The sequence below is a fragment of the Onychostruthus taczanowskii genome, unplaced genomic scaffold, assembly GCF_017590055.1.
Source record: "Onychostruthus taczanowskii isolate IOZ18803 unplaced genomic scaffold, ASM1759005v1 scaffold40, whole genome shotgun sequence".
Lineage (NCBI taxonomy): Eukaryota > Metazoa > Chordata > Aves > Passeriformes > Passeridae > Onychostruthus > Onychostruthus taczanowskii.
The window spans coordinates 1,826,766-1,853,856 of record NW_024501460.1 but is presented as its reverse complement, the minus strand read 5'-3'; the positions used below and the strand labels follow the sequence as shown (position 1 = coordinate 1,853,856).

At 42.2% G+C, this 27,091-nt stretch overlaps 3 protein-coding genes across 14 annotated transcripts in view; 2 read left to right on the top strand and 1 right to left on the bottom strand.

Annotated features, from left to right (window-relative positions):
• PAK1IP1 (PAK1 interacting protein 1) lies at nt 1–9,480 on the bottom strand. Its single transcript, XM_041413139.1, is given in 12 exon segments — nt 1–453; nt 1,061–1,187; nt 2,364–2,463; nt 3,142–3,239; nt 3,330–3,475; nt 3,896–3,948; nt 4,535–4,609; nt 4,700–4,820; nt 6,659–6,821; nt 8,136–8,504; nt 8,506–8,706; nt 9,424–9,480. Coding segments are annotated over 12 exon segments (1,677 nt in total). The 3' UTR covers nt 1–286.
• LOC121340462 (tRNA selenocysteine 1-associated protein 1-like) lies at nt 7,512–21,073 on the top strand. 8 transcript variants are annotated; one of them, XM_041413237.1, is made up of 11 exons: nt 7,514–7,909; nt 9,337–9,503; nt 10,893–10,973; nt 11,994–12,070; nt 12,167–12,300; nt 12,874–13,005; nt 13,909–14,028; nt 16,138–16,333; nt 16,897–16,942; nt 17,460–17,628; nt 20,761–21,073. In XM_041413237.1, the coding sequence occupies exons 4-10, from the start codon at nt 12,041–12,043 to the stop codon at nt 17,594–17,596; spliced, it is 795 nt and encodes a 264-aa protein (XP_041269171.1). In that variant the 5' UTR covers nt 7,514–7,909; nt 9,337–9,503; nt 10,893–10,973; nt 11,994–12,040; the 3' UTR covers nt 17,597–17,628; nt 20,761–21,073. The 8 variants fall into 8 exon arrangements, with proteins under 8 accessions (XP_041269176.1, XP_041269177.1, XP_041269171.1 ...); XM_041413236.1 differs by having other exon boundaries at nt 7,515–7,909; nt 17,460–21,073; XM_041413239.1 differs by lacking the exon at nt 7,514–7,909 and adding an exon at nt 8,245–8,371 and having other exon boundaries at nt 17,460–21,073.
• A 2,121-nt stretch (nt 21,074–23,194) lies between these two features.
• The window catches only part of NUP153 (nucleoporin 153), a 43,677-nt gene continuing 39,780 nt past the window's right edge, over nt 23,195–27,091 (top strand). For 3 of the 5 annotated variants that reach the window (XM_041413226.1, XM_041413228.1, XM_041413225.1), the window contains exon 1: nt 23,215–23,474. In XM_041413226.1, the coding sequence (XP_041269160.1) occupies nt 23,382–23,474 (93 nt within the window). In that variant the 5' untranslated portion in view covers nt 23,215–23,381. Of the gene's footprint in view, nt 23,475–27,091 lie in introns of all 5 variants that reach the window. The other 2 variants (XM_041413229.1, XM_041413227.1) reach the window with 2 other exon arrangements.

The following is a 27,091-nucleotide window of genomic DNA, read 5'->3' as shown; positions in this document are numbered from 1 at the left end:
ACAGATGAAGCTATTTTTATTATTTTAGCTGGCTTTTTCAGAGCCAGTTAAAAAGTGTATGGTATTGTGAATAGAAAAATATAAACATTGCATATTATGAATTTATTTTTGCTTTGTTCACTTAGGGAAAGTTCCCAGAATGATCAGTCAGTTTATTAGGGTAAGAACATTAATTATTTTTAAACAATACATTGGATCAGAGGTACATGTTCTGTTAGGGTTTAGATTCTTATAAAAACTAGGGCAACACCACCATTTACTTTTTATACAGAAAAAATAGCTGCCTTCATGCCGAACTATTCTGTGTCTTTTTCTTTTTCTTCTTTTGCACTGGAGCTTCCAGCTTTTGTTTATCTGGAATAATTTTTCTCTTTCTTTTTGCTATTTTAACCCTTTTAGTAGTCCAAAAATCTTTGTTTATCCTGGCTGTTGATGATTTTTCATCTTCTGTTTCTGAAAAAAAAAGCAAGGAATTATTCACACTGACCTTTATGTCCAGTCCTTGTAGTCTAAATGACACAGAGACTTATTTGTATCTCATTTTTAAAAAAGGGTTATAAATAGCTTTTTATTTTACAGTGTAAAGTGCCATTTATGCTAGTTTTGCCTGTGAAATTAAAACACATGAAGATCAAGTATGTAAATAGATCACAATGCAGGAAAACAACAGCAGAAAACCCAAACAAATCTGAGCTAGACTTCTTAAGTTTGCCCCGCTACAGTGGCCTCACGCCTAATTTTGTTTATAGGAAAACAAGACAAGCAGTACAATCAATTGTTTGTTTTCTTATCTGTCTCAAAAGCTTTGCAGTGGCCTCCTGTTATTCAAGTAAACAGAAAGAGAACTTTAATAAAAGCAATAAGAGGCTTATGTTTTCCAACAAACATATGGGCTTGAGACACTATCAGATTGGTAAGTGTATCTGTATCACTTGCCAGCATCATATCCCCACTTCTTCAAAATACCAGAACATTTTCCAATGGATATAGGAGAAGCCTCCCACTTGGTGTATTCCATTTCACAGTCACATTAACAATTCAAAATACAAAGTTCTGTTACCTTGAGATGGTGTTGCAGTTTTTTCAGAGTTTTCTTTCTTTTCTGAAGCTTGGTCAAGCCATACTGCAAGACACGTCAGCCTAGCTTTGGTATTGACTTCACACAGTAAAGATGGCCCATCTCTAATCTGAAGAAAACATAAAAGAAGATCACTTAAACCTTATTTTTTTTCTGGTTAAATTTAATGAAGTATTTGGAGTGAGAAAGCACCTTACTGCCCACTTTCATTGTTAGGCAATTGTATCACTCAGCTTTTGGAATACAAATATTCTATTACAGATATCAGGGGATAAAGTGTCACAGACACATGGGCAGTGTTAACAGCATCAACCCACTGGAAACTACTGTATTAGGATATTCTACCCCTCACAGCTGCACAGAGCAGCCCACACAGTTATGCAAAACTTTGCCTGCAGGGAAAGGAATTTGGTCGAAATAAGTACGATGTTACACAGAAAGGTAAAGATCACTCTGTCAGTTCTGTACAAGGGGAACAGAAATGTAATGTGAAGAGGAAAGAGGGAGATCACTCCTGCACTTACAAGTACAAAAATAATCAGAGTGGGTGAAATTATAAACAGGCAAATTCAGATTTGAAGCATATAGATGTTGAGAAATAATTATTTGAACTATCCAAGATACTTATCATAAAATATAGTAGATCCTTTGGAACTGGGTAGTAAATTGTAAAAATCTATTTCTGGTTTTAAGAGCAAACAATAAACACAATAAACTTTAAAGGTAAGTCATGATTCCTTGTTGGACTGTGTTACTCAGAACTGTTTGAAAATACATGAAATACAAGTACTCAGTACATTTATGTATTTGAATTTTTCCAAAGGATAAGTTCCTCCCCTGACATGAACAACCACCTTCCCTTGCCCAAACCACAGACTTCGTGCTTTCAGAAAAGTAGCAATAGTCATCAACATTACAGAAATTCACAGCAGTCCTTAACAAATTACATAGTCATAACATACATAACTGATTAGATAGTCATAACCCTGGCTAGGTCTGATGGGAAGCATAACTTTACAAAAAGTGGAGATGAAATATCATAATATCATCAGATTTTATAGTTTGTTAAAAAAAAAAAAGGTACAAAGATGAAAAAATATGAGTGCATAAATGTATGTGCATAGACATACATCTCTACTGAACATAACATGGAAGAAGATCAAGACATCCATATTTCACATGAAATTTCCTCAATGATTTAAAACAAATTCTTACAACAGGACTGTCTGCAATTCTGGTTCTCTGTTGATTTTCTTAAATGTAACAAGCAGTGTAATACACCAACCTTATCAAGATCCAGATTCCACATTTTAATGTAACCGTCACTGGATGCAGTAACAATGACATGCTGTCCTTCTCTTTCAAAACTATAAATATCTTTTATTCTGTGAAAAAGAATACATTTTTATCTTATAGTATCGCAGTTCACTTCAGACCAGTAAGCTGAGATAAATTAAAGATGAATAGGCAACAGTCTAAAAAATCAGTATGAACAAAAAACCCCCAAGTGACAGGCAGGAACTTGGATCTGCTTTGAGTGCTGTCATTTATATTAGGACCATTTGCTTTTGCTAGGCTTATTAGGATTCAATTCAGAACTCTTTAATACTGTAAAGAATACACTATTAGACACATCAGTAACGTTACTGCTAATGCTTTTGTATTTTGATGAATTCAAAGCAACATTTGGACAAATATTTGGTATTCAAAACCAGAATATGTAATTACACTCCTATTGTTTGAACTGAATAAAACTGGTTTGTTTTGAAGCATTCTAAAGAGTCAGATTCAGTAAAGACTGGTTAAACACAAACACACACACACTCTCACAAATTTAGCAACATTCTTAATTCTGTACCCTACTGTTTTTGTAACATGCATGGACAGCACAGTACTTATGCTCATACAAAAAGCAAACAAGTCTGTTTGGAATTTAGCACATAAATAAATTCACTTTCTATACTAAAACAAAAGCAAAATATGCTGAACATTACAAGCTGCAAAACTTTAGAGAGGACTCAGCATTGCCATAAATATTTAAATAGTCAACAAATATAGAATACCTGTTTTCATGAGCTTTAAATTCACACAGGCATTTTTGAGAGTCACAGCTGTAGAACCTAATAATTTCATCACCTCCTGCTATGGCAAGGACAGAATCCTTGGAATGAAGAAAGAGAAATGCAAATGTGATTAATTTCATGTGTTTCAAACCAGTTAATTTTCCAACACCTCTCGTTTTTGTACTTACTGTAATAAATCTAAGTGAAGAAATCCTCTTCTCTGTTGTAATGGTGCCAGTGATTGAAGCTGTGTCAAGTCTGTAGATATCCACTTTGTTTGTTATCACGGTCACATACTTCTCTCCATCAGGGGACCATTTAATTATGTGTGCATCTGTACACAATGAAACAGAGAATCTGAAAGTAAGAATCTTTAGAAGCTGCTAGACACTGTTTTCTACCTAGACCTAAGAAAATATTCAGTGAAAAATCAAATAAGCGAGAATAAACAGCTATGCTCTTAAATGTTTATTTCTGATTATCAGAATCATGTAAAGAAAAACAAACTGAAACACATTAATTTAAATGCTCTGAGCTCAAATTTAAAGGAAAGAATTTACTTTAGTAGTACTATATTTTCCTTTTGCTAAATGATTACTATTAAGGACATGAGCTTACGTACGCTTGCCTGCATGTGTAAAAATAACATTGTGAAAGTTTGCAATTAACTGACTTGATTAATTCAGTCAACTTTACGTGAAAAATAAAACTATCAAATTGCACTTAATTAGTGGATTTAGATTGATAAACTCACTTTGCTTCAGGTTTTTGATGAAGGCTGATCGTCCTTCAACAAGATTCCAAGTTCTGAAACACAACAAGAGGTAATGTGCATCCTGGTTAAAAACAGCACAGCGAAACTGAAATCCAATCTGCTGTCATGAGCCACCCAAAGGAAGCTTTTAAGCCTCTCAATGCATTTTTCTGCCTTCTTAATGCAAGAGAAAATGATGAGTTCATATATTGCTTGCACACTATAGTGTTGAACTTGTGTTATTTATTTTCTAAACCACCGTTTGCATTACTGAGCCCAAAAGGAGGCCAATAGAAATCTGCGCTATTAAAATAGCATTTTACATCTCTAAAACAGGTATCTACAGCAACACAGAAACACTCCAAGTGAAAAATCACACTAAACACAACCTGCACTTGTCAAAAATTTAAGCAAATTGTGTTCCAAAATGCAAACATATTTATACATATGCAAGTGATTCATGAAGAGTCAGAGCTCACAAAAAGGTATGAACAGCTGGCACTTAGAACTTCAGAAGACAAACCAATGGATCTTTGAACCAGTTGATAACAAATATGTTTTATCAGTGTTGCATGGCCTAGTCCCAACATGGAATTGTTGCTTGTGATTCTCAGCATTCCTTCACCAGTTTTGACTCACCTTAATGTTTTATCAGTTCCAACTGACAAAGCTAATTTCCCAGAAGGATGAATAGAAAGAGATGTCACGTGTCCCCTGGTGAAAACAAAACATTAGTCACATGTATTATTTACAAGAAACGTTTACATTACAATGTACGTGAATATGAAGATTTAAGAAACTTACTTATGTGCCTTAATGGATTTCAGACATTCCCATCTCTTTGTGTTCCAAACACAAATGAGTCCATCTTCAGCCCCACTCAGTAGATGTGTAGTCCCATAGAACTCCAAACAAGTTACCGTGCCTAGAAATACAATCAAAAATGTTGTACACACCAAACAGTTATTACACAAATTAACAGAGAATGTACAACTTAACAGAAAAGCTTCTTCCATGAAAGCATGCCAGCTACTACCCTAACCTTTGGAAAATCTATTTTCCTAAGTATTTCTCCAAAAAGCCCTCACACTTTCTTGCTATATTCAATAGTCTGATATGTTCTGTGAGGCACCCGTTACCCACACATGTCTGAACTCCATCTGGTCTGTTCTCTGTCACAGCAGTACTCAAACACCATGGCAGAGATGGCAGAGCTTCTATCAGGGATAGGAATGCTCCCATGTCAAAGCCCTGCTCCTGACACACAGCTGAATTTACTGCACGTGCTGCTTCCCCACAATCACCAGATGTATCATACATACATACATCATGAGTTAAATGCATCTACCATGCTCAGCCTAGCTCCTGGATCTTTTTGGTTAATCAATACTGAGATACAAATGACCCAAACAGATTTCTTTGGACAGCCATCAACAGATGACTACACCAATGATAGAGACAAAGGGTGCACCCTCAGCTAGTTTACAGATGACAGCAAACTCTGTGAGTGGTGAGGGATGGGATGCCATCCAGAGGGACATGAACAGTGGGCCATGGGAACATCAAAGTTCCACAAAGCACAGGGCAAGCTGGTATCAGCACAGGCTGGGGGATGGACAGATTGAGGGCAGCTCTGCTGAAAGGGACTTAGGCTTGCTGAGGGATGAGAGGCTGGACATGATGCAGAAATGTGCGCTTCCAGCCCAGAAAGCCAAATGTGTCCTGGGCTACATCAAAGGCAGCGTGGGCAGCAGCTGGAAGAAGGGGATTCTGCCCCTTTGCTCTTCTCTTCTGAGACCCCACCTGGAACACTGTATCCAGCTCCAACAGGTCCCCAGCATAAGAATTATGTGGACCTGTTGAAGCAAGTCCAGAGAAAGGCCATGAAGAAGACCAGAAAGATGGAACACCTCTCCTGAGAAGAAAGGCTGAAAGAATTGGAATTGTTCAGATGGGAAGAGGCTGCAGGGAGATGTTATTGTGTCCTTCCAGTACTCGAAGGGGGCTTAGAAGAAAGACAGGGACAAACCTTTTAGCAGGGCCTGTTGTGATAAGACAAGGTAATGGTTTTAGACTGTTAGACTAAACAGAGTCGATTTAGATGTAAGGAAGAAGTGCTTTTACAAGGACAGCAGTGATACACTGGAACAGCTGCCCAGACATGTGGTTGATACCCTGTCCTTGGAAACATTCAAGGCCAAATTGGATGGGACTCTGTGTAACCTGATCTGGTTGAAGATGCCCCTGCTCACTGCAGTGGGGTTGGACTAGAGGACATTTAAAAGATCCTCTCCAACCCAAGGTGTTCTGTGACTCCATCATGTACTTTGCAGTTGTAATTCAGGTAGCACATACAGTGGGAAATATACCAGGTTAACTCCTCTGGCAGCAGCAGCCTGCTCTCACACACAAACTCTCTTTTGTGTGGCTCATGTGCACTTGTGACCAGGAAAGACAGTAGCTGGGAGTAGGCATGGTCTAGATAAACCGTCCTGATAGAAGAAAAATGGCACATAAGCCATTTGTGGCTCATAACTTCTTGACCAGTCAAAACTACAAATAATTTAAAGCAGCAGCAGCATTTGGGAGCTAATACCAGAATAATTGTTTTTACCTTCTATCACACCATCATGGCTGCAACACCATCACTACTACAGTCTTATTAAAAAAAAGAAAAATCAGTTTTCTTCTTCTAGCAAGGAACAATTTTTCAGCCACAATTTTTTATCATTAAGGTTTTTTTATAAAGAAATGCTCCCTTACCATTGTGCTGTAGCAGCGCCCCATGCTCAATCTTCTTTTTCATGTCATAGATTTGGATTGTCTCATCTCTGCTCCCAGTGACCACATATCTGTTATTCACTGCTACTGCTGACAACGAGGCAGTGTGGGCATGATGTGTAAAATCAGGGACGACTGTCCACGACTGTAAATGAAATGCAAAACAAGCAGGTCTTTCTCCAGCTTACCACAGAAAGCTTGCACTTCATTGTCTGTAATTTTATTTTTTAAAAGCAAAAGCTGAAAAAGTGTATGTGTAAAAATCAGAATCACAGAATCAAATAGGTTGGAAAAGACCTCTGGGATCATCATGTCCAACCCATTACCTTGTCAACCAGAGCATGGCACTGAGTGGCACCTCCAGGCTTTCTTTAAACACCTCCATGGATGGTGACTCCACCACCTCCCTGGGCAGTGCATTCCAACGTCTAATCACCCTTTCTATGAAGAAATTCTTCCTAATGTCCAACCTAAACATCCGCTGATACAGTGTGAGGGCATGTCCTCTTGCCCTGTCACTGGCTACCTCAGAGAAGAGGCCAACCCTCACCTGGCTACAGCCTCCTTTCACGCAGTTGTAGAGAATGATAAGGTTCCCCCTGAGCCTCCTTTTCTCCAGACTAAACAACCCCAGCTCCCTCAGTCACTCCTCATTGGACTTGTGCTCCAGACCCTTCAGCAGCTCCACTGCCTTTCTCTGGACTTGCTCCAGCATCTCAATGTCTTTTCTGAATTGTGGGGCCCAGAACTGAACACAGCACTCGAGGTGAGGCCGCACCTCGAGTACAGGAGGAGGAATTATACTTAGCTGTAAGCATAATGGGATCTTACTGAGTTAATGTGCTGTTAGGAGATTAGTCCAAAGGATTTAAGCGTGCAAACCGCCCCTTGGAATCAGTGCTGTGCCTAGACGAAGCTGTCTCTGCACAGACATAAATCCGAAGAGCAAGAGAGGCGGATTCTCTCGTTTTCCATCACGGCAGGCTGGAGACACGCCTTCCACCTGCCCCCAGCCCACGTCCCATCCATCCTGCGCACCGCGTCGGGAGGAGCGACCCCGCACGCACGTGGCTGCCCGGACACTCCGCCGCTCCCGGGCGCCCTTCGGCCAGCGAGGGGGCCGAGTCTGACGGCAGAGGCCGCGGAGAGGCCGCGGAGAGGCCGCCCCGCCCCCGCAACGCGCTTTAAGAGCCCCGGCCGTGCCCGGAACCGCGGCTGCGGACGGACGAGACGGTGAGTGCGGAGGGGCGCGTTTCCAGAGGGGCGGGCGGGGCATTTCCCCCACACACCTCCCTGGAGGCGTTCGAGCCCGGGCTGGATGGGGCTCCGAACGCGCTGGTCTCGTGGAAGATGTCCCTGCCCATGGCAGGGGGTTGGAACGAGATGGCCTCCAAGGTCCCTTCCAACCCAGGTCGTTCTGTGCTTCTTCCCTCCCCTCCACGCCCCCAACTCCCGTTACCTGGCCGGGCCGCGTGGCGAACCCCAGCAGCACCTGCTCGTAGCACCCCGCCACCAGCTCCATCCGCCACCGCACGGCGCCGCCCCGGGGCTCCCGCCGGCTCTTCCGCCGGCCGCCCGTCCGCCGCGCTGCCTGCGCCGCTCCGCGCTGGCTCCGCGCGTGGCGTCCTGCAGCGCTCGCTCCCTGCGGGTGAGGAGAATCCCGTGGGAGCCGCCGCGGAGCGGGAAGCACCGGAGGTAGCGGCGAGGGGTCAGGCTGCGCGCGGGGCAGCCCGCGCAGGAGGGGCCTCGCGGGGCGGAAGCGGCGCTGGCGGTGATGGCGGCGGGGAGGACGAGAGGCGTTAGTGCCGGGATCGCGAGGGGGGGAGGGGGAGCGGCGGTCGGGATCGGGGGCTGCTAGCAGTGAAAAGGGGCGCGAACCGATCTATTGGGAACGAGGCGCAATGGGGTGGGCTGGGATGTTCGGCCCTTTCCCCTCCCCGGTGCCGCGGGGCCCCCGCCTCCCTCAGGGCGCGCGGGGCGAGGAGGCCCCGGCGGCGCTTGTGCCGAGGCAGCAGAGAACCAGCCCCTCCCTAACCCCGGGCCCCGCCGGCTGTTACTGCTATTTCGTCGGGTCGTTTTATATTTTTTCATTACTTAATTTCTTATCGCGTGGTACAATAAGCAGGAAGCGCGGCCCCGGCGCCAGTGTGGCCGCTTGAGGAGGGCTGCGGCCGGGCGGGGCGCACTTGTGGCCGGGCTCTTCCCGTCGTGCCGAGTGGCTCGGTTAGAGAAATGCGTCACGGCTCGGGCCTGGGCTCGGCCGGGGTCACTGCGCCGGCCCCAAGAGCTCTGGGAGGCTCCCTCATCCCCGTGCCCTGCCCCAGCGCCTCGTGTGAGCGAAATTAGTGCCAGAGGAAGGGGAGGGGGGATTGCCCGCTGCCTGCGTCAGCGGTGTTTGCGCCGGCGATTCAGGCCGTGAACAGCTTCGCCCACCTTTTTGCCCGTATGGCCGCAGTAATGCAAGAAAGTGGACTAAAATAAAAAAAGGCTGCGGTGTGTGTGTAATCTAGTTAAAGATGTGTTTGAATTCTGGAGGTTGAAGCTGCCCCACTAATTAAATGAAAGCTCGTGACTGTGGATATAGTTAAAGCAAATGTAAGAAAATGTATTATATTAGTGCATGCTGTTTTAACTGCTTTTAAAATGTTCTTGTTTTCTAGTGAAAAGGTGAACATTGGACAGGGAGGCATACAAAAGCGGTTTTGTGTAAAAGCTGGTGATAACCTACCAAGAAGCAGTTGTATCACTTCCCTCCCGATAGCCTCTTGCAACAAGAGCGCTCTGTCGTGTGTGCCATCTTCCATTAGGTCTGCACAAGTTAAAAGTGGTAAGTTTAAAAAAAGTTACTGCGCAGTTGTGAATTAAAAAACCAGTATTACAGTGCTGAGAACATGGAGGAACTCATGGTTATTTTTCTTGAAAACTGATGTTACAGGAACGTTGTTATGTGGATATTTGCATTAATAATGACCACCCTTAACAGGAAGACTTTGCTGCTGATATGAACACACTTTCAGTTAGCATGTGCTTAGTGTAGCATACCCAAACCTTGCTAGTATTTTAGGCCTGTTTCTACTTGACTCTTTTCTTGGCTTCACAGTGGCTGTGGGGATGAAGTCTGTAGTTGTTCTGAATCTGCATCCATGGGTGGATGCTCTAATTATGGTTTATGGCTCTCCTGTGTCAAGTTAGTCTGATGCATTTTCAGAAGTAGTGCTCTGAACTGCTCCACTCTGCAGGCAAGCCTCGAAGGCATTGTAGATGCTCTGTGTTTATTGCATTATGTGGCTGTGGATTTAATCAGCCAAGATCTAAAACATGACATAAATTCTTGTGTGGAAATGTGAACTAGAGCTATGGCCGTCGAGTATCTGCACAGGAGTTACATCAGATGTAAAAAATCGGTAGGGGTGAAGAACGCTGTGTGTGAAAGTAAATGCGGAGTATTTTGTAAATGAAATTGGTTTTTGCACTGATATATATTTGTTGGATGACTAGGGCAAAAAGCCTATGAAAAACAATATTGGGATCAACAAAGATACATAACTCTTCGGGAAAATGTGGCCACTGGTTTAGCGATGGCAGTACAATGTTACTTTCTGGTTTTGGTTTTGATGGTAATGAGTGAAGTGTGTATGTGGAGAAAGTGAGAGGGAGGAGAAAAGGTGCGGCGAAAGATCACATTTGCTTGTGCTGTGCCCTCATCCTGCTTGTATTTCTCATATCCTTTAGCACACAGGAAGTACCACTGCTTGTTTTCAGCTGCGTAGTTTGTGGTACAAGTAAATTTAAATTTGGCTAAAAGGGGAAGAAACCGGGGAGGTTGTACAAAATGTGATGAAACCTCTGTCTTTTGCCTTGCTTTTAACTATTTTAGGATCTTCTGGATGGTTGGGTTATTATATGTAGGTATTTCAGAATTAAAGGTGAGGTATAGGGGACTTAAAAGATCTCTAGAATTTTCTAGTGGTCTAGACAGTGGGAAAACTTTGTGGTTTGTTACAGTTTAGAACAGTGAATATTAGATCTAATGATAATCCTGTTGGCCATACATCCTTTTTATCTCCGATGTTTTAGCAGTGACAAGTTGGAACTTAATTTTTGAAGTCCTGAATTAATAACATTAAAGCATATGGTGGGTTGAGCATATTTGAAAGGAATTAATATTGAGGATAAAATCCTTCATCTTCTTTTTCTCCCCCCACATTTTTTTCAGCTGAAGGAGTGTAATAAATTGAACCTGTGCAGTTTTACTGTTCGAGAAAGACAGAAGACAGTTTGAACCATGGCAAGCCAGGTAAGATCATTTAGTCAGAAATACAGGCATGCAGTGCCTAAATGGATTCCACAACCATACTCAGAATTCCTAATAAATGTAAAGCTGATATAGCTAGCTTGCTCTGAGTTGGATGTTCTTTCTGTCCTAAGATTTCTTCCGGCAGTGTGGTAATTGGTGGCTGTCCTCAGGACACTTAATTGTGTCGACTCAAGCAGGTTGGGGGGCATTACGCTAAGCTTTGCAGTTTGCATTATTTGAGCGCAAGTTCTTCTGAAGGATCTTGCGCATAACACTTTCTGTGTAAGATACATGTGGAGATGTTATAGAGGAAGAGCATTAAAGCCTGCGTAAGTAAATGCTATGGAACATCATTCTTATTTTTGGAAGTCCTTGTTCTTCAGAATCTTCACTGAAGGAGGCAACTGGTGTTAACAAAGCTGTTTCCCCTCCTCTTTTGTGTAGTTGCCCCACTCACTTCCTTTTTGAGCTGTGGTTTCTGGGGCTTTAGTAGTTTTTTTTTCTTTTTTATTAAATTTTCCTTTTTTTTTTTTTTAATTCCCTAAGAGGCACTTTTTCTGCCTCTTTCTTCCTGGCCCTGCATCTGGGTTTGAGTTTTCCCTCAGCCGAGCTAGTGCCTGTTCCTGGTCTGCTTTCTCCTTAAATTCCATTAATCGGCCTCTTGTTGTTGTTCCTGGCCTGGGAGAGTGACTCGCTGCTGGGTAGTGAAGAGAGGCATCTCACAGAAGAATTCCTGAGTGAGGGGAGATAGGGACAGTGGAGATTCCTTCTAGGCAAGAGTGACAATTTCCCTGCCTCTTCATCATGCAGATTGTGCTGCGGCAGGGTTTTTTGCATCCTGGAGCTCAAGCGGAACACAGTCCAGTCCTGAAGCTAATTAACATTTAAGATTGGCCAGCAGCAAAAGGCTATCTGGTTTGTCCCTAATTCCCAGAGGAAGCTGTCAATCCATTAGCCAGCTTGACAAGTCAGGGGAATATGGCTGTTCATACAATCCTTTGGCTCTGTTATTTTTGCCAGGCGTTTTCCCCAGAGGCTGCTTTCCCTCATGGGAGGCGGAGGGAGAAATGGGACCCCAGGCTTCTTTCAAGGGCAAGGTGAATATGGGGAAATCACCTGTGGTGATGGGGAGTGGGAGGGAGGAATGTAAATGAGGCTAAATACTATAAAGGTGGTTTTTTTTCTCCCTACAGGACTTGATGGCAAAAAAAAGAGAATGTCTCCAGGCCTACAGCTGGTGGAGAACACCACAGAAGAAGCGGAAGAAAAAGAACAAAATAAAACCAGGAAGAATAGAGTTTGTCCCTAGCAGTACTAACACAACCAGGTAAAGACCTTTAGAAAGGAGCAGCTCTGACCCTTTATCTGTTGAAATTGCTAATGACTAGTGAATGTCATCAGTTATTTAAAAAATACTGAAATGGCACATCTGGTGTCTATACACTAAGTATTGCTTATGGAATTGAATTGCCATTTGAATAACGATTTTTTCCTGGCTTGTCTTTTTCATAATTGCTTGAGATGTGGTGTCAAAATAGTCTTAGCTGTCTTTGAATTCTGGCTGTAACTTAATATTTTTTCTTGGTGTTTTTGGGTGTCCTGCCCTTCAGACAGCAAATAATAGTTTCTAAAACCAACTTCTAAGAGATTCTTTAATAGATCTGAGTCTTTATTGAAATGCTTGCAAAAGTGGTAGAATGGACTCAGAAATTAAGAACGTGCTGGAGTGATGGCATTGCAGTTCTGTACAGTGCTTAGCAGAGTTTTGCAGTTAATACTCTTTCTATTTTGTCTCCTTATTTGTCCAGTGATAACTACTTGCTTGTATGTTAGGGGCTTCAATACTGACGTGAACTGTATTATTCTCAGTCTTAATGGTGGTCCTCTTATCTTTTTAAAGACCGGATTATTCAATATTTGTTGGGGAGCTGACTCCAGAAGTAGATGATTTTCAGCTCTATGACTATTTCCTAAAGAGGTACCCTTCATGTATTGACTGCAAAATAGCAACAGACCTGCTGGGATATTCCAGGTAATGCCTGTGAAAATGTGTTAATGCTGTCAGTGTGTGTGTTGCTGTAAGTAATATATGAGAACTTATATTTGAACTGGTTTTGAATTTTCTTCAGAGGCAGGAAGAGAGATTATTCTCTGGCTTATTTTTAACAACATAGATCCTTGGGGTTCTGAAGCTTTATGGTTAGTTTTAGCTAACTAATGTGTTAAGATTCAATTCAGCCAAAAGCATATCCACATGAAAGCAGTTAGATGGTGGGAGAAAGGAGAGCTCTGCATGGACATCTGTGCTTACCTACAGCAGTGTGTCCACTTAGTGCAGTACTGATGACAAAATAATTCCCTTTTTACACGTGGAAGGGAAGTGTAAGGCCTAGCAAATCTTAGGGGGTTGGGAAATGGAAGTACTTGTATTAGTAAATAAAGCTTAGTAGAAGTTACACTGACCAGGCAGAGAGTGAAGCAGGGATAAGTGAATTTGCTGAATTTTCAGAAACCACTGGGTGTAATACTAATTTAAGAAAAAAAAAAAAAAAAATAAGTCTGAGAGAGTAAATTTAGAAAGAATGTTAGAGCTGTAGAGCAGTAGGAATGGGTTAATACTGATACATTGAATATACTGAACTGCTGTAAGTGCAGAAGTATATAATCTGGTTACTTACACGGATAGCAGTTAACATGTATTGTTTTGCTGGCTTTCAGCAAGTTGCATCTTAATGCTATCAACAAAGCTTTTTGCTTCTGGCCCAAGTTTTTAATTTTGTGAAAGCATCTTCTGTGCATGCGCACATGCCAGAGAGGTTGCTTAGGTAATAGAAGCTGTAGTAGCTACTGTTTTCGTGAAGACAGAAATTGAATTAATTGGCTTTGTAACTGTTATGAATACTAGAATTTGTTTTCTCCCTTTTGAAAATTGTAGAGGGTATGCCTTTGTCAGATTTGGTGAGCAAGGTGATCAGATGAGGGCACTGCAAGACTGCCAGAATGCACCAGGTCTGGGGGGAAAACGAATCCGGCTGAGCATAGGAATTTCTAAAAGGTAACAAATGAGTTGTGCATTGATAAAGTAATTCTGAATAATTGGATTCTTTTAGCTCTGCGTTTGTAAAGACTGTGGCCCTTGTTATAATGGCTGTACAGGATGCAAAATCAAAATCAAGAAGCATTGTGTTTTGACTACCTGGGTCCATCAGCCTCTTTGAGGATTGCTGGGGAAATCCAGCTCTTAAGTCTAGCCAGATTTTATAACTTGGGCTTAGCTGCTGTTGTGACCAGCCTTAATGCTTATGTAGTAGTGAAGCTGTATGTATTTGTAAGTGTTTCATGTTTGGGCCTGAAGAAGGTAGAAGGGACAACAAGTGTTTATTTTTATGCTAGGAAGATCTTCTAGGCCTTTTGCCTTGGCTTAGACAAGGTAGCACATTGATAGTTTTAAAGTAGGCTGGCAGAGGAAGGCTCTCATTAGTGGAAAAACACAGAATATAGAGGGGAAAAAGCCAAAGGAGATGTTGCTTGAATAGTTTGTTGAGAATACTACTCTTTGCTCCTCAAGTGATTAGGGCAGCAGGAAATTGAAAGTTGATTGGGTTTGAGAGGGTTTTTTCCTGCCAGCTCAGTTCTCTGTCAGTTATTCAAGACAATCCAGTTAGAGACTTGGTACCAAATTTGATGAACTGTGATCCAAAATACAGACAAAAATAGAGCTGTCTGAAACAATTTCAGTATATATTGATGAGGTTAGCTTGTGTGTTCTGTTAGAAGGCTAAAAATAACAGCTCCTGCTTCTCTTCCCTGGATAATTTTGCCAATGTTGCCTCATTGCTTTGGAACAGAAGTGCCCTTTCTGAAGAAAGCACTGTCCAGATTTGCTTTCACTAACTTGCTCTGAAAATGAGGTCCCAAAGAAAGTTTCCTCACTTCTGCTATCCAGAAGAATGTCAGCAGTATTTTTAGATGTTTCTTTCCTACAGAGATAGACGTAGGAGAGAAGTTGGAAGCAAAAGACTGAGACATTATGAAGCATTATTTATTTACTACAGTAGTAAGACAATAAAATACCTATTTATTAGAATGTGTGTGTAGCTTCACAGTAATGAAGTGGAAATGTAGTGTGAGTATTGAAATACACAGCTCTAATCTACACCCATTTCTGAGTGGCTGAGTACTACGTTCTCACAGCATCCAAAAATCCAGCCATCAGAGTAGTTTGTCATTAAGTCACTGACACTGGAAATTATTTCTGAGCTCCTTCAGTTTGTGGTCTTGGCAAAAAGCCCCAATCTGAATTTTCTGTAGCGAAATGGAGATAGAGATGTTGGACACTGCAAACACAGGAGGTCTGCTTGTATGTAATCAGTGAGGAAATGTCTCAGCATAGGGGATTTCTTGGAATGTGTAGCTGATTTATCCCAATGTTTTTCATGTGATATATCTCTGTTTTAGAACAGACTGTTCTCGTTTGTTGATACTTGTCGTTAGTCAACTTGAAGTTGCCCCTGGGAGAAATCTCCTCAGGAGAGGGAAAGCAGTGAAATCTAATCACCTGGCCCTTTGGTCTTCATAACTAATAAGTTTTGTAATTTTCCTGCTGCTTTGGCTTCATTCTGGATAACGGCAGTGCTGACTTCACCTGACAGCTAAGCTTTGGCAGCTGTTCATGGACCAAAACTTGAGAAGGTGAAAGTAGACATGGTAAATTGACAGGCAGTGTCAGATGCTCCTCTGAAACAGATAATCTGACTTTACCCTGTGTTTCTGGAAATAGCAAGATTTAGTGTTAACAAAACAAAAGATGGAAGGACTAATTAAACATTTCAAGTGCCTTTAAGAAAGTAGTGCTTGGTAAGGGTCTCTGATCTTAATTTTTTTTATCAGTAGGTTGCTTAAACAATACCAAAAATATTCAAACTTAATATAGATAAGTGTAACTCAACTTAATCCATAGAAGTAATTACTTTTGGTGTTGGTGAAGGTGAACATTTGCTCTCCTCATAAACATGAGTTATTGTGCTGTGACATAAATCTTTGGTAACTATTTAGGCAAGTTTCCTCATAAATTTGGAAGTGTGTGAAATTGTTTAACTTCAGCACTGGATTGACAGTTGTTTGTCCTCAAACTCTTAACTGTATATACCTTCTCATATTTCAGACTGAAAGCAGAATTCCAGCGGTACCAGTCATACAACTATAATGATTATTATCAAGATTATCAGAACTACTATTCACAGTGGAATTACGATCCTTATGCTGACTACAACTACAGCTCCTATACTCCCTATGATAGCATGCAAGCTGTTGGAGACTGCTCTTTAGGAGATGCTGTTATGGCTCCAGCTGTTTTTGAGGTAAAGATGCTACACAATTAATTTTAAAAACCCCAACATAATTAACGTGTCATATGGGTTGTGTAAATCAGAGGAAAAAAGTCCTAAAACTGGAATCATGTAGTCAGATAAGTGTGAAGGTTATGTTGAGAATTTTGGATTTAAGTGCTTGCGTGCATCTGTAGAATTAGATATTTATGCAGTAGTATTTGTTCATGTATGTCAAATAACAGTTCCAACAGCAAGTTTTTGCATTGTTTCTCTCACCCTGTTTTTCTGATAATACTTTGCTTAAAACAAAATAAAGAGTTGTTGTAAGATGATCATATCTAGGTCAGTCAGTTGATCAATTACACCTTCCAAAAGTGCATTTTAAGTGGAACTATACTGTGGTTTTCTTAAAAAACCCAACCAAAGCATTAAAAAATAACAAACACCCCACAAGAAACCCCTCCCCAACAAACACCACCTGCTCCTGCTTATTTTATAGTTGTGGGAGGAGGCGAATATTAGGGAGCATAAAATTATTTTGGGTTTGTGATGCTTTCTGAAACTGACTATGAATACTTTCTTTTTTTTTTTAGGAAGCTTCAGCTATGACTGAAATCAATGATGACCTAATAACTGAAGGTAATGATAATTCTATCACTGCAGGTTGAATTTAGCCATATTTCTGCCCTTTAACAATACAAGCCAGTGACTATTGGATAAAGAATGGGTTATAGCTAAGATGAAGTAGAATTTTAAAGCTTTGCAGTAGGTTCTTGTAACTTTGCCTTCCTTCTCCTTCTGGAATGGTCTGTTGGAGAAGGTACTATATCTTTGTATTGATTCTGCTAAGATTATTGTATGTTAAGCTTATTAGTAGAGACATCTTGTAATAGTGTCCAAAATTTTTAATTATCCCAAAATCTCTGCTTCATGTGGAAATACCAGTCCTAGCATTTGACTACACTAATTCCAAAAGAAGCTGGACTTGTTAGCTTTGTTAAAATTCTAGGTGAGTAAACATCTTACTAGGTGTATTATTAAGTTAATTAAATCATTAAATTTACCTAAAGTACACTTTGTTAGGCATTTACTTCAGGTTTTTGTGTGCAGGTCTCCCATGTTCTGACACTTGTAATTACCAGGCTTTTATTTTCAGATCCACAGCTGTACTTAGATGTTGACGAAATGAACAGACAATTTATGGAGACAAGTGAAGAACTCTATGATGCCCTCATGAATTGTCACTGGCAACCTCTGGATACGGTCACTTCTGACATCCCCTCTGCTATTTAAGTGTCTTATATAGCATGACCGTTATGACCAAGGTGCTAAAATTACATTTCTTCTACATTACTCTAGATCATAAGTTTTAAAGCACAATGATAGGTTGGGGTTTTTTTTGCTATGCTTTTGGCAGTTTCTGTAATCTTTTTTTGTTTTGTTTTGTTCATCACTTGGAGCATCTTGAAATCATGTAAATATTCTAGAAATGTAAAGAGTTCAATGGGGTCTAAAGATAGACTTGCCTGTGTAAATAAAATTTTGTTTCTGCAAACTGGCCAGCAAGGGATTTTACTTATATATGCAAAACACCTCCTCCTTCTGGCTTGTGGAGTTTAACTGGAGGCAGTAGAGGTATTTCACTTGTCTTTGGTATGGGCATCAGCACTAGCAAGAACCAGCTCTCACATACTTCCAAGATACCCAGGCAATCTTACAAGGTGTAAGATTAATCTTAACATGCTGTACGGTTTTGACATACAGAAGGGTAAACTCAGAGCTGCTGTTGCTGCAAACATTCCAAAGACTAAGGATGATACCTACTGATAGTTTTATTTGTACCCTTCTTGTTAGTCTTCTCATCTGACCTTTTACAGCAAAGAAACTGGTGTAATATAATACGTGTTCTTATCCATAAAAATTGGAGAAAACCCTGTGGTTCAAGGAAGGAAGAAAAACCCATCAGGAATTAAAGTATCCCAGTATCCTCTTCAACTAAGTTGCACCCTATCCTAAACATATGTTATTTGTTCAGTCTTCCTGCTCAGATGTTTCTTAGTGACAAGGTTTATAACACTTTAGGATGACAGTTCTCAGTATTCAAGTCAAAAGAGGTTAGGGGAGATGGCAATGAAGAAAGTTCTGCTTTAAGATAGCAACTTCTGAGTGGCTTCCTCTAAACTGTTCTTAGCTAAAAGTGTATAAAGTATTTTCCAGTCATAGGGTCAATTTAAGCTCCTGTTACTACTTAATGTACACAATTAAATAAATTCAGGCTGGAAACAAAAGTACTTCCTGAAGAGAAAAAGGCAGAAATTATCATGTAGCTAATACACGTGAAAGGTACTCCAGGTGTTTTGGTACTGATGTGTGTTTTGGGAGCAGTCTAAACAATAATTGCTAGGATAGCAGGGTTTTTTTTCTTTAATGACTTAATTACATTGAAGTGGTGGTCATAACCTATATGCTGTTCCTAAATGTGAAACTCGTACTGCATTGCAGAGTGATGACTTTGCACAGCATGTCCCTTCTACCTGGTCACCAGAATCTCCCTCTTTTCACAGTTTAATTTCAGCTGGGATTTTTTTTAAAGTCCCACCCATGAAATACAGGTGGTCTAAACTAGAAAAGTCTTTTGGTGTGATATAGGAGTTTCATTCTTCATAAATTTTGTGCATTATGTATGTAGAAAGAGAAAACAAAAGTCCTTCATTTAGGCAGGGAGATTACTATCGCAGTCTTTGGTGAGAACTAGTTGCAAAATGGCTGAAAGCTGGGATTTTGTACATGAATGTTTCTCTGGTGTGAGCTGGTCAGTCTTTGGAGGGTCACAGTAGGGAAATTAATAGTGAGAATGTGACAGAAAGTGGAATAAATGAAGCAAAGAGAATCTGGATGGGGAAGGGAATCGCGTGTCTGTATAGAATTGTTTCACAGGATTGCAGAAGGGAGGAAGCTCAAGATCGTTGATGCAGGCCCCTAGAATTTGCTTGTGGGGTTGTTAAACTTTGAAAACCATGCTGGATTTGATGTCACTTCAGTTGTAGTGCACAGTGGTGCTTGAGCTTGGTAGTACAGACCAGTTGCTAGGCAAAGGATTTTGTATCTAGCGAGCACCGTCATCACAAGCTGAAGATTATAACCCAGGCAGAGACCTGGCAGCTTCCTGCTTTGAAGTGCATATCCTGCTTTGCATAGCATTACCTAACACCGTACTTCACTTGCAGCAAGTAATTTGTGGAAACCTTTCATTGTGTTATCAGATACTAAGGGTGCATGTTGGCTTGGTAGAAATACTATAGAGTATCTACTGATTTTTTTTTTTTTTTTTTTAGCTTTTGGGAGGTTGATCCATGTGTGGATTATGTAATAAGGAGCCCATGTAGTTGTGTGATGTCACTTTGATCAGCACTGTATCACCACAGCACATAAACCTCAGAGTCTGTAGTCACCATATTTATGCAGATTTTACATCTTAGCAAGGTCTCCACGCTCTGCAGTAGACTGTTGTCAGATATGCACCTTCTGTTCTGGCCTGTGAAGTACCCCTATAGTGAAAATACTGTTTTTGAAATGTAGTGAAAGAGGTTGTTTGGGCCATTAGTTGTGCAAACCTGAGAAATGTTGGGGAATATATTTTCTTTAGTCTGCACAGAAGAAAAGTGAGGTGAAGGGGACGTCTGCTGGTTGCAACCTGTGTGATAGTGTTTTAAATAGCTCTCTTTGTTTTCTGTCTCGTGAGCCTTTCTAGTCTATGCTGCTTACCAGTTAGGAGTGTATATATGGGATCAAGATACTGTGTGCAGCACACTTCTTTACTGTAAATGCACACTGAAAAGGCTTCTGTATTGGTGTAAGCACAAATTTGAGAAAAAGTGAGCGCATCAGATCTGCTGGCATTCATTGCTGAGACTTTTAACTGAGGAAACTTCCAGCACTGGTCTGTAGCTTCCAGCTACTGCCTGAATTAATGAGCTTACACAAAGACCTGAACATGTTCATCATACAGATGCCTGCTCTCAATTCTACAAAGAGCTGATTGCAGTAGAAACATTAAAAAAAATGTATTGGGAGCAATGTTTTCAACACCACACTGTTTCACTTTGGTTGTGTTTTGTCTGTTTTACCCAGATGAAATGTCGTGGGGCTGTTTAACTCTGAAGAGGTTTTTTTGAAGAATATCTAGTATTGGTTTTATAAACTCTTCATTTGTGTAGACTCATGTACCTAGCTGTGATAGATAGTGCCTTTACCTGAAACCCACTTATTTCTTGAAGAAGAGTAATGTTTTTGTTTTCCACTTGTCTGAACAGAAAAGCTTTAGTACCATGGTTTGAGGGGCTAATGATCCTGCAGTCAGTGAACAGGGAGAAAAAAACAGGCTAAAAACCAGTGAAGACTGAAAAGTGTTCAAAAAGGTTAAATGGTACTTAAGCCGTCAATGTTTCTTTTTGCAGGGATGCTCTTGGACCAACAGCTTCTTTCTAGTGCTACCTCAAAGTAACTTGCAGATATAACTCACAGGGAAGATTGATCAAATGGTGATGATCACTATCATTCTGCTGGAGATACATATATATTTGCCTTTTGTTTTGTCTCATTTTCAATGACAATTATTTAACTTCAGTGACTCATGTCAATAGATGTTGTTTGACTACATCAACAAGTATTTCTGAGTCATGAGTTTCTTTAAAGGTATGTCACCATATGGAAATTGTTCTAAATAGGTAAAATAAGTAAATAAAGCAGCACTTGAATTTACAGAGCAAATGTCTAGTGTAGCTGCATTTGACGTGTATGTGGAAGAGAAAATTGTGTTTACAGCTTACCTTAATATTCATAGCATGCACGAAGAGGGAAGCTTCTTTTAAACTTGTTCAGCTCCTACCTGACCAGCACAGGAATGATTTAGTCAGTTCCCCACACAGATACCATTTTAGAAGCCAGCATTGTCACTAATGAATGTATGTTACCAACGGGCACAGTTTCCGTCCCCTCTGTAAATCTAGCTCTTCCCATAATGGAAACACATTATGCTAGCCTTCCTTCCCCTCTTAAGCTGAAAGCTAGCATGGTAATTAGCTCCTGGACAAATGAGTTGCAAATCCAGGTGAAAATACTATTTTTTTTTTGATAATTATGTTGATGTAGATCTTGACCTGCCCATTGTGGAAGCAGACCATTGTTCTAAAATTGGGCCGCAGCTGTAGCACAGCAGCCATTTACACAAAATGAGGTGGTTCTTGCAAGTGACTTCAGACAGGTGTATTCCAGGATAGGGATAATCTATCACTGCAAGTCATTCCCCTGCATGTAAAATTGTATTCCCAATTGTGGGGCAGGAGGGTAAGAGTGTAGTCTATTTATGAGGAGAAATATAGCACAGCAGCCATTTACACAAAATGAGGTGGTTCTTGCAAGTGACTTCAGACAGGTGTATTCCAGGATAGGGATAATCTATCACTGCAAGTCATTCCCCTGCATGTAAAATTGTATTCCCAATTGTGGGGCAGGAGGGTAAGAGTGTAGTTTATGAGGAGAAATATGTGGAAAGTAATTCCACTCTGCTGGGTATTGGATAATGATTATTTCCTATAGATAATGAAAATGGGACAAAGAAATTGTAAGAGAGCTGGGAGGACCCCAGTGAAGTTCAGAAAAGCCCAGTATGAAGCAGATGAGGCAGCACAAAATTCCCCAGTACAATTTCTTGTTACAGCTGTTCTTATCTAGCTGCTGCCTGTTTACATTTCTGCATGCTTTCAGAATCACCCTTTTTTTTTTTTTTTTTTGGTGGAAGGGGGGGTTCTTATCTAGCTGCTGCCTGTTTACATTTCTGCATGCTTTCAGAATCACCCTTTTTTTTTTTTTTGGTGGAAGGGGGAATGTGGTGCATCAGGGCTCTGTCCTGAGTAACGTTTTTATTGACTTGCACATAGGGAAGATGCTTGTGATTTTCTGCAGTGCTCAGCTCCATCCTTCCCACGGCAAGTTGATACTAAAAATAAAATGTGAAACCATATTTTTTTCTCAACTTTACTTTCAGTAAGATAAAACCCCCACATTTTTACATATTTTAACTTTGTAATAGGAATGCGCTCTTCCTCATGTTTTGAGGAAGTAAAAGCTAGGGCGAAGCTTTTTCCCCGTACCTCCTTTCCACATGCCACCACTAAGCGATGAAAAACCTGCACCTGCTGTTTCTCTTGCTCACACAAACCCACTCGCTACTGGCAGCCTGGGGGCGCACCGCAGACTTCCCGGTGCCATTTTCCTGCCTCGTTCTCCACGCTGTTCCTGTCCGTTGGGGAAGTTTCAGCGTGGGTAACTTGTGTCCATGGCGGGGAGTGTCAGGAGGACAGAGGCAGGCTCTGCTCGGTGCTGCCAAGCAGCAGGTCAGGAGGCAAGGGGCAGAAACCGATGCACAGGAAACGCCACCGAACTAGGAGGGAAAAAACTACTGCGTGAATGACGGCAGACTGTAACATGGTGCCCACAGAGGGTGTGGGGTCTCCCTCACTGAAGAAACTCAGGAACTGTCCGGGTGCAATCCCGTGCCATGTGCTCTAGAACGACACCGCTTTAGCGGAAAGGTTACACCACATGACTCGCCGTGGTCTCTTTCAACCTGAGTCATTCTGTGAAACTCCGCGGGAAGAGGGGAGACGGCGGTGGAATCACCCGCGGCGAGACCCCGGCACAAAGCTGCGCTCTTAGCCCTCAAGGCGTCCCTGGGCTGCGCCCGGGGGCAGACGATTCCCCCGCCACGTTCCTTTGCGGGTCGCGGCAGCTCCCAGCGAGCGCTTTTCCCGCGCAGCCGGGCCGGGCCCGGCCCTGGCCCCTCCCGCTTCCCTCAGAGCGGGGGCGGTGCGCGTGCGCGGGAGCGGCCGGGCCGTCGGCCCGGCGCCGCTTGCGCGGCGCGTGGCGGGCGGGAGCGGCGCGGGGGGAGAGAGGCCCGGCCGGGCGCGTCCCCGCGGGGACGGTGACAGCGACAGCGCTGCCGGGCCGCGGCGGAGCACAGCGGCCGCACCGGGAGGAGGAGGACGAGGCCGCCGCCGGCGGCGGGCCGGATCGCATCATGGCCTCGGGTGGCAGCGGCGGCGGCAAGATCCGGACCCGACGGCACCACCTGGGCGCCGCGAAGCCGCCCTATGCGAGGAGCAAGCAGCAGGTGAGGTCGCGGTCAGCCCCGTGAACCCCTTCCCCTCCTAGCCCGCTTCTCCCCGGCGCTCCCCTCAGCGGCGGCAGGAGGCGCCACGGAGGCCCGACCTCTTCCCTCCGCCGCCCTCCCCCCACTCCGCACTCCACGCAGTCCCACGTGCGCGGCTTCGGGCCGGGGTTTCCCGGTGGAGCGGCCCGTGGGGAGGGAGGAGGGAAGGGTTTCCCGCCGGGCCCGTGGGGATTGTGGGATTTCCGGGCGCTCACCCCGCTCCGGCGCCGCCGGGCTGCGGGGGGATTCTCGCCTCCCCTTTGTCTCCCGCCTGTCCCCCGCTAGGGCAGGAGCAAAGGCGGGAGGAGGAGGAGGCGGCTGGGAAGGGGTAGGTGCGCATTCCCTCTCCTCGCGGTTGGAGCGGGCTGGCTCCCGCTCCGTGGGATGCTCGTTTTGTTTCCGGGCTGCCCGGTTAAATCTTGATTAAATTGATCTTAACTGGCTTATCAAGTTAGAGTTACTCGTCAGATTTAAGTGCATCACTTCCAATATTTGCTTTTCATGACAAATTCCAGCTTGCAAATGAGTCTGTGAGGGTGCTGGATGCTTAGACATCTTCCATCGTAGTTTCTTTTTTTTTCCTTTTTTTCCCCCTTCTTTTATTTCCTTTTCTTTTTCTTTCTCTTTTTTATTTTCTTTCTTTCTTTTTTTTTTTCTTCTTTTTTTTTTTTCTTCTCTGTAGGATGCTGCCTGCGAAACCCTCAGGTTTTCTTCAGTGTCTTGTCTGTGCCTAAACGTGCTGGTGCTAAATGTAATTCATGAGGCATTTGTTCTTTGTATTGTAGGACAGAATAGATAAATAACAGAAAAAAACCCAGTTTTTAAATTGCAGTACATAGATCCAAAGATCCTTCCCAACTCGTGTTTGTCAGAGAATTACAAAATGCTTGGAGACAGTGCTCTGGAAATGCCTTTCACGTGTATTTATGAACCTGAAATTGACTGTAAAATCAAAGCGTTTACGTTATTAAATCGATAATATAAGCCAGGAGATTAAATACTGTATGTAAAATTGAGGGCATGTTACGCATAAATTGTTGCCCAATTAGTTTTTATTATTTGGGAAGTACTATACTTAATCCTTTGTATGGCACACTGATCAGCAGTGTTGTCCTTGTAAAGCGGGCAGGGTGACGCTTCATCTAAAGAATCACTGCACTGGCAGAGCAAATGTTGAAAGCTCTTACGTGAACAACGGAGTAATGTTGAAATTGCAATATCCTGCACGTGGTGATACTGTGTAGATAACTGATAAAACAGATTAATTTAAAATAATCAGGTGAGATGGTTTTCTGATTGTTCTATTGTCTGTTACCTCTGTGTGTTTTCTAGTAGGTTTATTTAAACAATGGGGCAAAGCAAACACGTGCTTGGGGGGATATCTGTGGGATTCTGCCCAGAGCATGGATGCTGAAAGTCAAATACATCAATCAAATTAACAAGTAATTGGGGAAGAAATGCTAAATAGTCAGAGAGATAGGTGTCAGATATGTGCATTTGTTGTAAGGGATGGCTTTTTAACTCTGTGTAGCTTGCTAACCTGCATTACATAAAAAGATGAACTCTGGGTAGATAGCTGAGTTGAACTGGAATTAATTGATAAGTGTTCCTATTTTCAGTATAACATCCACTCTGCAGAAAGTGTTGTGTGGTTTGGTGTTGTCTCTCAGTAATGAGTTTGGGAAGACGTGGAAGTGCTCAATGCAGTCTGGATATGATCTCCTGCTCCCCTAATTATTGTCAGTAAGGAAGCTCATAGAAGTACTCTGTCAAAACCGTTCTAAGTGCTTGGGGTCAGGACTGCAGTCCTGAAAACTCAGTGTCTTACCACCAAGCTCCAAAGGTGCCTAAGCACTGAACGCCATGTTGCTGATACCTTTGAAGTTTTTGGGGTATTTGATTCTTTTCCATTTGTATGAAAGATGAGTAGCATGATGCCCGGCTTACAGTAGTAAGTCTGTTGTGTGTTTTTCTATAGTTGTTATGCTTTCTTGATGTTGTTATTTTGCCATAATCTCCCAGGGAGCTTGGTCAGGTGGGAATTCTCCAGTCATGCCCAGCATGCTGCAGAGTCAGTCTTCCATTAAGTGCAGCAACGGCTTTAGAAGACATTTGGAAGAGGAGATGCTGCTGCTTTTCAAAGATGATTAGCTGAAGCATTTGTTCAAAATGTGGTAGACCCTGCTTCAGAATTTTTTCTTTTTTTTTTTTTTTTTTTTTTTTTTTTTTTTGCCTAGAGACATCAACCTACATCTTCCACTTTCTGGGCAAATATCCCAGTTGCCAAGCTGTGTGTTGTCTTTGAGTTCTTCTGACTGAAACTGTGTTATTATCCAGAAAAAGAATGTGTGATTCATTGAGCCAGGAAGAGGATGTATAAGATGTTACCTTCCAAAAGTGGAGACGTACAGCCTCTGATCCATGATTTCAGAAGTTATTTGTTTTATATATTCTTGGAATAAACATGGAAAGTGCAGAATTTCCTGCCCTTTTCTCCCCAGGTGCCTGATAGAGCCATATTTCATTTTGCTTGCATGTGTGTTTTTTTAACTGTAGAGTCTTTTTTTAAACCAGTCTCAAACAGGAGGGATGAACAGATGCTGCTGGAGGATGTGACTTGCAGCTTGTATTTTCTCTTGGAAGATGGAGCTATGAGTAGATTTCCCCCACTAGTGAAGGAACTAAACCACGGTATTTTTTTTTCTGGGCTGCCATCCTACTTTATAAAAAGTGCAGTGTCAGCAGCTGTACTATTAAACCCAGAAACAAAAAGTAGCAGCACCATGAGGTAAGGACAGTATCCACTCACTTATCATGAAGATTTGAGGTGGGGCAGTCACATATCAGAATGAAAAGAGTCTTTTTGCATCTCTTTGGTTGGTGTTCTTGGAGTAGAATTGTGGAGTCCTTCCCATTGACTGTGCTTTCCTAGGGGTAGAGTTGACAGCTCCACACTGAATGCATTGAGCTGTGCTCAGCACGCTCTTTACTTGGCCATCCCATGCTGAAGTACCCTGCCTCCTCCTGCACTTTTTAAGGAGCTTAGGCACTTGGGTTAAAATTACAGCTTCTTTGAGAGCTAAGCACATACCAAGTGAGGGAGCTGTTGTGTCCAGCATCTGGGTTTCATCTTCCAGATGTGGCCCCAGTGTTTCTAAGTGCTGGTTTGTCCTGGTCATTTGGATAGACTGATGATGGGAGTTACCGATGCCGATGTGTTAAATGGGAGGGATGTTTGCATTGCTGGCTTATTAAACTGCTTCTAGAAGAGTATTTGTGTGTTCCTATTGTTCATTTTATGTTTAATTTTGTGCTTTCGTGTGTGTGCTTGTGCTGGTTTAACTTGGAACAGTGCCATTCTCATCCAGGTAACAGATTTCAGAGATTTTAAGTGTGACTTAAAGGCGAAGAGAATAAAACAACTTTTTGTGGTAATTTTTTTATTTGAGTATTAAGCATTCAGATGAAGGAGTCAGAGAACTTTGATTCTCCTGCACTTTTATTTATACTCATACAAGCAGATTTAAACATGAGAAAAAAACAGTTACCTGAAAAGTGTTTATAACCTTCCCATAAAC

What these genes read in the sequence shown, in the direction of transcription:
- LOC121340462 (XM_041413237.1), top strand. Translation starts at nt 12,041, where the DNA reads ATGGGACCCCAGGCTTCTTTCAAGGGCAAG. An exon ending in AGGCTTCTTTCAAGGGCAAG is followed by an intron (nt 12,071 to 12,166) that starts GTGAATATGGGG and finishes TTCTCCCTACAG; the next exon opens with GACTTGATGGCAAAAAAAAG. An exon ending in AGCATAGGAATTTCTAAAAG is followed by an intron (nt 14,029 to 16,137) that starts GTAACAAATGAG and finishes CTCATATTTCAG; the next exon opens with ACTGAAAGCAGAATTCCAGC.